At 37.3% G+C, this 9,592-nt stretch overlaps 1 protein-coding gene across 1 annotated transcript; it reads left to right on the top strand.

The window, feature by feature from the left end:
• The first annotated feature begins 8,116 nt into the window (after positions 1–8,116).
• On the top strand, positions 8,117–9,343 carry xcr1.L (chemokine (C motif) receptor 1 L homeolog). The gene has a single exon (XM_018266963.2). The coding sequence runs from the start codon at positions 8,220–8,222 to the stop codon at positions 9,240–9,242; it is 1,023 nt and encodes a 340-aa protein (XP_018122452.1). The 5' UTR covers positions 8,117–8,219; the 3' UTR covers positions 9,243–9,343.
• The last annotated feature ends 249 nt before the right edge of the window (positions 9,344–9,592 follow it).

Below are 9,592 nucleotides of genomic sequence, written 5' to 3'. Positions count from 1 at the left end.
GTCCTGACTGTGAAGAACCCTCTACGTTGCTTCAAATGAAAGTTCTTTTCTTCTAGTCTAAAGGGGTGGCCTCTGGTACGGTGATCCTCTTTATGGGTAAAAAGGTCCCCTGCTATTTGTCTATTATGTCCTCTAATGTACTTGTAAAGTGTAATCATGTCCCTAGCAAGCGCCTTTTTTCCAGAGAAAACAACCCCAACCTTGACAGTCTACCCTCATAATTTAAGTCTTCCATCCCTCTAACCAATTTAGTTGCACGTCTCTGCACTCTCTCCAGCTCATTTATATCCCTCTTAAGGACTGGAGTCCAAAACTGAACTGCATACTCCAGATTAGGCCTTACCAGGGACCTATAAAGAGGCATAATTATGTTTTCATCCCTTGAGTTAATGCCCTTTTTTATGCAAGACACCTTTATGTTAACTTTTATATGTTATAAAATAGTCAATTCTAAGCAACAATTGTTTTTCATCATTTATTTGTTTATTACCGGTAGTTATTTGCCTTTTTCTTCTGACTCTTTGCAGCTTTCAATTCGACAGTCACGACAACATCCGTCATTTTTATTTCTTACCTTATATTTCGTCACATCCGACTTGGCGCTTGCATTTTGGCGCACTGCATCGGATCCACCGGAATCGTGTTGAAGATGCTCGTGTACTTATACTCTCAGAGACAAGATATAAGGAAACTTGCCATCTAGTTATTTTAAACAACACTTTAACACATCTATAACACAGTACTTTTTGTGGTGTATGAGTTAATAAAATGTGAAAACCACAGGAATGCACTTTTATTATAGCAATCTCCTTCATCCTATAAAAAGGTTTTTCTCTGCACACGAAACTCATAGCAAGCAATCAGTGATTATAAATGACATTGCCTGTGATAAATGCTGCAAAAAAAATGGAACCCAGAAAATATTTTTGGAAAGTACACATTCGGGCTTTCTTCTTCCATATGCAAATCCTTGTGAGCACCAGGGGCATAACTACAGAGGAAGCAGAGGGGGCCCAATAGGGGCCTTATGAGGCCTTAATTCATATACAATTTCAATAAATAGTGGTAGAATAGGTCAACCTCTAGAATTTTGGGGGCCTAAAAAATAATTTGCTGTGGGGCCCAGTAATATCTAGTTACGCCACTTGTTAGCACTTTTAATGACATTTCTGAATGTTGCCTTAGAGCTTGCATTTTATAAAATCTTAGCTACCACATGTCATTAGGTACCAAGATAAAACATTAGAAATACGAATGACAGGGCTATTCTGAACAATATGATGCCCAGTAGGCATAAAAATTATAAACTGTGGTCGGTAGAGTCCCTGAAATAAAAATAGTGCACACAGAATTTTATTGGCAAAAATCAAATTAAAAATCAAATAAAATCAAATAACAATTTGATATGATACAATAAAAACATTTTTGGCCAAAGATTTGTGTTGTTCAGAGTCACTGGGGGAGGAGCAGCAAGCAGTGACAACAGCAGGCATGTTATTTTCATGTGGACCCTGGGGTGATCATGCCCCAGTAATCTTCAATCTGATGCACTTCAGTCCATCAGGGGGTGATACTGAGCCACCCGGAAGCAGCTTTTCCAATTTCGCTCTCCCTCCCCACTTACCTTTTCTGTGGTCTCATAGTGGAGGGGCCCCATAGCAATTGTGCACTCTGCTCTGCACTTTAATGGTTGTTACAAAAAACAGTTAGAATATAATTCATTTTGTCTATTCAAATTACCAGGGGTGGCTACATGGGCACACCTTGCATCATGTCATGGCATGGATGTGTGCAATGCTGCTAAATTAATTTATGGCTACAAATATAATTTATGATGAGCAGGCTGCATTTATGTTTTTTGAATACCAGATCGATGACATCAACTTTCCATTAGAGCTTAAAAGGCACTGCATTCAGAATGCAAAAATAAAAATGGAATCAGGCATGTGCATGCTATAGATAAAGATATGTGATAAATATAGTTCAAACAATTATGGAGAACCAATAGTAACCCCCGAAGAGACAGACCACTTTAGCATTTGTGTGTATGGCCACATACAGATTAATTTTTAACTGAAAACACAGTTTCCATTCTACTAACTGACAAATAGAGCATAAAACAGCCACATCTCTCCACATCCTCAAAACTGTGGATAATGTGCATTGCACAGCTTGCTTTATGTTGTGGTGAGAAATCTGTGTGTAAGGATTTTTCAGATGCCTTTGTTTATGGCGAACATAGAAACTGTGGATTTGGAACAGAGTTTGTTACCCAAACAATTATTGCCCAATAAATGAGCCCCAGTGTATAATAAAATATGTTGACAGAACGACATTGTTTGTTTTCAGCCAGACACTACACCACAACATTGTTTTTCCTATTTTAATACTGGTCCTTCTAATTGCAATCCATCTAACATCTCTGAAGATATAATTCAGAAATTTAGTAATGTACATAGTAATGCAACCATCACACAAGAGGGCTGCACCACTATTTAAAGTGCCAGTTGTGCAGTGGGTGTGGTGAGTGTCATACAGTGGGCAAAGTTAAAGTTTGAAGCCCAGCTTATGGCCTACTGCAGGGTACCTGTGACACATACCTATGATATTACATACCTACTATTGTAGGCCTTTGGTACCTCTGTTAGGTGTCATTGATTAATTACTATCAACCACACAGCCAGAATCAGATTCTTTTTAGTCATTTTATACTCATGTTCTATGCTAAAAAGGCAGTTTTGATGCAATTGATAAGTATTGTCACTCATACACTGTACTTCTGGGGAAAACTTGGTGGATGGAGCTCTACCACTGATTAACAAAAATGTAAGGCCTTTGTGCAACTAGTCCTCCCACCATAGGGATACTATAGATGTGACAATGTGTAACTCACCAGTAAGTGTTGGGTTTGGGTGCCCTGCCCAAAACCTACAGCCAGAGGGAGAGAATTAGACCATAATAATAAGGTCCACTCCCACCATAGGGGAAGTAAAATATGGCAAAATATTACTAGTAATCATATAAAGGAATCGATACTGTTTATGATATGTCTCTTATATTGTTCTTGTTGTGTGTAAGTGCACTTGTACCACTAAAAATGCTGTAATACGTTGTATAAAAACAATAAAAATTAATTTAAAAAAGAGGAGCACTGTATTCTAGGTTAAATTTTGAATAATGCTTTGTATGGCCTAGAAACGAGCTTCTTCCCCTTTGGGTGCGACAGCTGTGCTTTAAAATCAAGGGTGCTATAATTTAGTTCAACTGTAGCTGTAAAATTGCAAGCAGAAGTTGTACAAATATGGGGAATTTCTGATGATGAAGTATGCCATGCAGAGTTACCTGGAGAGGGCAGTAGCTAAAGTCTTGTAGGCTGCATCAGTGAAAGAGAGATTAAGATTTCTCATTAATGATAGTTTTGGGGACAGGAGAGAGCCATGGATATGCATTAGTTAGCTTGCAGCTTTCCAGGCATGATTAGGGTTGTGATTAAGGGGCATTTTCTGAAGTCTTTTGTGATAGGGAAGGTTCCTATCGCCTTTGGGGAGCCAATATAGTGTCCAGTAAAAAAAGGAGGGATTGAGATTCAGCTTTAGTTAGTTAGGCAAAATAAATAAATAAATACATTTAACCTAACAGGATTTTTTTCTTGCCACCAATAAGAATTAATTATATGTTTGTTAGGATAACGTAAAGGTACTGTTTTATTATAACAAGGAAAAAAGAAATCATTATAAGAATTTTGAATTATTTGATTGAAATGAACTCTATGGGAGATGGCTATTTTATAGCTTTCTGGATAATGGGTTTCGGGATATTAGATCCCATATCTGTACTACTACTTAAAGAGTGCATAAAGATACCCTCTTCAGGGCACAAACACACAAGCACAAGATTAGATTGAGATTAATGTTTACTGCCTTGTGAAATCATTGTAAACTCATAAAAAACAGTGAAATAAAAAGTAAATTGAGCAATACTCCCAAGTGTTTATTAAAGCATTTTTAATCCATTCAGTCCAACAGGCAAAGGTCAGAATAGACAGCAATAAGTAAAGGTCAAAAAATAGGTAGAAAGTCATACCAGAATAACAGATTAGAGCAGCGCCTGCAGGAGCTAATAACACTGTACCTATCAGAGGTATTGGTAGGGTGCAGGTCTGGGATTTTTAGGGCTCTTACTCACTGGCGTTCTGACCTGTGCTCCCCTGCGTTCCTTTTTTTGGCATTCAGCCGCAGGGGAGCGCAGGAATAGACGCATGTCATTATTTCAAATGGGGCTGTACTCACTCAGGCGCGTGAAGGCGCCGAACGCAGGAAAAATGCAGCATGTTGCGTCTCAACCTGCGTTCGGCGCCTACACGCGCCTGAGTGAGTACAGCCCCATTTGAAATAATGACATGAGTCTATTCCTGCGCTCCCCTGCGGCTGAACGCCAAAAAACGGAACGCAGGGGAGCGCAGGACAGAACACCAGTGAGTAAGAGCCCCTAGGGAGAGAGGGCTAGATGGTGATCACGAGCAATGAGCTGCACCTGTATGTATGCAGTAAGCATAGGAGCAGAAAGCATAGAAAGGAAATTCAGAATCACAGCAGCAACCACAACATGGGGTAAGGCCACAGGACCCCACAACATAAGGGCCTGGATTCAGCCCAGGTGTGCACTGCATGTTATCATTCTAATAATTGCATTGAATGAACACATTCAAAGTATAACACCCTGTGATTGTTCATTCTAGCACAAGTAATTTAAGAAATTGTTCACTTTAAAATGAACTTTTAACAATATGTAGTGCATGCTATCCTGAGACAATTTGCAATTGGTCTTCTTTTCTTATAATTTGCGGTTTATTAATTATTTAGCTTCTTGTTCAACGCTTCAATATGGAATTTAAGCATCTATTTGGTTGTTAGGTTCTAGTTTAATCTGGTATCCAGGCAGTGGTTTGAATGAGAGAGTGTAATACAAATAGGAGAGGGCCTGATTAGAAAGATAGGTAGTAAAAAGTAAAATTGACAATAGTTATTAGCTGCTGGTGGCCCCATTTAAAAGCTGACATGAGTCAGAAGAAGAAGGCAAATAATTAAAACCATACAAAATAAAAAATGAAAGACCAATTGAAATGTTGCTAATAATTGACCATACTAAAAGTTATCTTAAAGAAGGTGAACCACCCCTTTAAATCAAAATATATATTCATACATTTATTTCCTCACATTTATTTATTTCTATATATATATATATATATATATATATATATATATATATATATATATATATATATATATATATATATATATATCTGATAATCAGGAAGCCGGCACAGCACGTCAAAAAGTCATCGCTGCCTGGGTGCAATATGCCCAAAAATTAATTAGAGAAGTGAAGAAGCTCGCACTCACAGGACTTATCAATTATCAAAAATGGTGTTTATTTCAAAATAAGTAACTAACGTAAACTTTGAGAAAGGCTTGAGTGCAAGCCGAAACGTTAGTTACTTATTTTGAAATAAACACCATTTTTGATTTTGATAAGTCCTGTGAGTGCGAGCTTCTTCACTTCTCTACTTAATTTTTGGGCATATTGCACCCAGGCAGCGATGACTTTTTGACGTGCTGTGCCGGCTTCCTGATTATCTTATATATATATATATATATATATATATATATATATATATATATATATAACAGAAATGTAGAAAATACCCGCACTCCTTCACATGCGTTTTTTTGCCGGGTGCTAGGTCAAATGTAGTTATATATGAAAAAATGGCAAAATTTGCCATCCTTGATAAAGACCCCAAAGAAGATCGAAACGTTGGAGACACTGTGAGTTTTGAATAAACCGTTGAATTTTTTTGGAACACGGAGTGCTGGTCCTTTTTGCCATTTTTTCATATATATATATATATATATATATCTATATATATATATATATATATATATATATATATATCTATATATATATATATATATATATTTAATAAAATTGTGTATTCCAAGTTTTCAAATGTGCGAAATGCCTTAGAACAATATATTTCATGCAGATATTTTCATCCAACAAAATAAACTAGCAAACCCATAGTACTTCTGTTACATTTCAGAAGTACTATGGGTTTGCAATTCCTGGATATTATCTGGTATAATTGCTCTGGATGAACTTCATTCATCACTTCAACAATGTTTTAAAAACATCTAGTGGAAAGCATTCCCAGAAGATCAGAAGCTGTTAAAGAAGCAAATGTAAATTTGCTAGCGAAGTGGACCTACTCTAGCGCTACTTCGCACCCTTACGCCAGGCGAAGTTGCGCTATGGTGAAGGGATGGAACTACGCTAATTCACTAACTTGAGTATTTTACGTTACCTCTTGCCCCCAAAAAGTCTCAAAAAACGCTGGCGTATTTTACTTTTCCTAACATATGGCACCTAAACTATACAGTGGGCACATGTATAGGGCAAAATAACAACTCTATTTTATTTTATTTTATGAAGCTTTCCCAGGCTCGTGTAGTGTAATGTATTTGCTGCAACACATACGTACATTGTACTTGGCGCCGTATGCAAATTAGGCATCGCTAGCATAACTTCACTTTGCTTGACGAATTAACGCTAACGCAACTTTGCTACCTTTCGCCTCCCTGAGCGCCACTTTGGATTTTAGTGAATTAGCGGCACCCTGGCGAAGTGCGGCGAAGCCAATGCTGGCGCAACTTTGTAGGTAAGTAAATTTGCCCCATAGACTCCATTTTATAAAAATAATCTTTTTTTTTATATTTTTACAAACTTTTAAAAAATACTTTTCTCTGTAATAATAAAACAGTACTTTTTACTTGATCCAAACTAAGATATAATTAATCCTTATTAGAAGCAAAACCAGCCTGGTCAGACCTGCTTCCTGCCCAAACCTGTCACCACTGCCCCCAATCTCCCTCGGTTGCGAAAGAAAAAAGGTATGTGCACACACGAGTGGGGGGCGCAGATTGGTGGAGGTTGTGACAGGGGGGCCCCTGAGACAGCAGCTCTGGTTAGCCCTGGGCCCCCAGTCTGACCCTGGGTCTAGACACTAATAGCAACCAATTAGATGGTTGTTTCTAAACAGCTGAACAATAAATGCTACCTGCTGAGTTCTATACAGTATATCAGTATCATGTGCTGAAGAACCAAAGAGCTAACACCACCCTGATTGTGGTGGTTCCCAGAGTTCAGTTGAGTTGAGTGACAATGGATGCAACAGTTTGTGCCAAAAAATAAAAATACACTGTAGTTGTTTAAAGGACAAGGAAAGTTAAACTAAAGAAGTAGATTGTACGTTATGTTTTGGGCTTCTGCACAAGCCCAAATTAACCACAGCCCGTTAGCAGTAAAGATCTGTGTCTCCAAAGATGCCCCAGTAGCTCCCCATCTTCTTTTCTGCTGATTTACTGCACATGCTCTGTGCTGCTGTCACTTACTGACCAACTCACAATATACAGTACACATAGAATATAAATGTCACAATATAAGGCTGATTAGTAATTAATATAGATAATTACTACATAGCAGTGCAGAAATTAGTCCAATTAGAATCAGAATTTAATAATCAGCCTTGTAGCATCAGCTTATATCACAGGCCATCTGCTTGATAATTTGTGATGACCCCTAAGCTTAGCTTCTCAACAGCTGCTCAGAGCCCACTGAGCATGTGAGTGTCACTAACACTTTCCAAGATGGTGACCCCCTGTGACAAGTTTGAAGTCCTGGATCATTGCTGCTATTGACAAGCTGAAACTTTAGGCTGGTGGAAAAAGTTCAGTATATAAAACATGGCAGTTTTAGCCATATTCTTGATTAGGGTTTAGTTCTCCTTTAAATACAATGTCATGTTAACTGCAACTTGCTCTCAATCTGCAAAATACATATACGCATTTGTGGCATACAAAACACTGATGTAAATTTGTAAATGTGAAAAATGCATATTCTGGCATCTAGCCCTCTTTAAATCTCTATCTCTTAGAATAGTAAACAAGTATTATTACTGTACCTGCACACAAGTGAAAGCCAAAATGAGAAGTAAATGTACCTTATAAATAGGGGATGTTGAGATTCAGTTACCACTGGATTTTATTTGTACAAAGGTAAGAGCTGTTTCAGTGACAAATAGTTCTACAAAGTTCTTATGATTATAGTATAGTAACCCCTTTTTTTTACCTTTTAGGGTGACAAATACATTAAAAGTTAGAATGCAAGAAACAACTGCTTACTACAGCACATACACACCTGACTATGATGATTTCAGTACGCCTTGTGACAAAAATGATATCTATAAATTTGCTACACTTTTTACCACCATCTTGAATTCAGTCCTCTTTTTCTTCAGCATCATTGGAAATTGCCTTGTTCTCTGGATCCTGATCAAATATGAAAGTCTTGTGTCTCTCACCAATGTCTTCATCTTTAACCTCTCCATTGCAGATCTAATTTTATCTTCTTGGCTGCCATTGTTTATTGTATACCATAGGCGTGGGTGGCTTTATGGTGAGCTGGCTTGCAAAATTGTTAATGCTTTCTTCTCAATTGGATTCTACAGTGGAATCATTTTCTTGACATTTATGACTTTTCATCGCTATCTTTCTGTTGTGGCTCCTTTGTCAGCCCTTAAAGCCAGGAACCCTCTTTTTGGAATAGCAGCCAGCGTGCTTAGCTGGTTAATCAGCATTTGTGCATCCATTCCTGTAATTATTTATAAAGTAGAGGTCAACAAAGACGATTTTATTAGCTGTGAATACAGTGACACTGTTCCCTACCTAGTAAGCAATTATCAGCAGAATCTTGTATTTTTATTTGCATTCACAGTTATAATTGTTTGCTATTTTACCATCATAAAAACTCTCCGCCGCTCTCGATCACAAAGGAATCACAAGCCAGTCAAACTGATATTTATCATTGTTGTGGTTTATTTTTTTAGCTGGGCGCCCTATAATATCGTGATTCTATTGCAGTCATTCGAAAAACAGCATTTATTTCAGTCATTTAGTGATTGTGGTTTAAGTAAGAGCCTTGATTATGCCAAATATGTCAGTGAAAAGTTGGCGATATCCCACTGTTGCCTTAATCCGATTTTATATGCATTTGTCGGTATCAAATTTAGACAGCACTTGAAACACTTACTAAACTATCGCCTGTGTAAACATGAAGAACAAACTACTACAGTTAGAACACATTCGCACGACCATAATCACAATAATGATGGATCTCTTTATTGAAGGGAAATCAAGTGATTGATGCTACAGTTATCTTTTATTACTATTCAATCACCTTGCTTTAAAGGGGTTGTTCAATTTTGAGTTAAGTTTTAGTATGATATTCTGAGACAATTTGCAATTGGTTTTTTACGTTTTATTATTTGTGTGTTTTGGGTTATTTAGCTTTTTATTCAGCGGCTCTCCAGTTTGCAATTTCAACAATCTGGTTCCTAGGGTCCAATTTACCCTATATTTGAATATTAAACTGGAATATAATTCGGGAGAGGGCCTGAATAGAAAAATGAGTAATAAAAAAGTAGCAATAAAAATAAATGTGTAGCCTTAAAGAGCATTTTATTTTTAGATGGGTT

This window comes from Xenopus laevis, chromosome 6L (genome assembly GCF_017654675.1).
Source record: "Xenopus laevis strain J_2021 chromosome 6L, Xenopus_laevis_v10.1, whole genome shotgun sequence".
Taxonomy (NCBI): domain Eukaryota; kingdom Metazoa; phylum Chordata; class Amphibia; order Anura; family Pipidae; genus Xenopus; species Xenopus laevis.
Note: the sequence above shows the minus strand (reverse complement) of the source record. Positions and strands in the feature narration are given on the sequence as shown.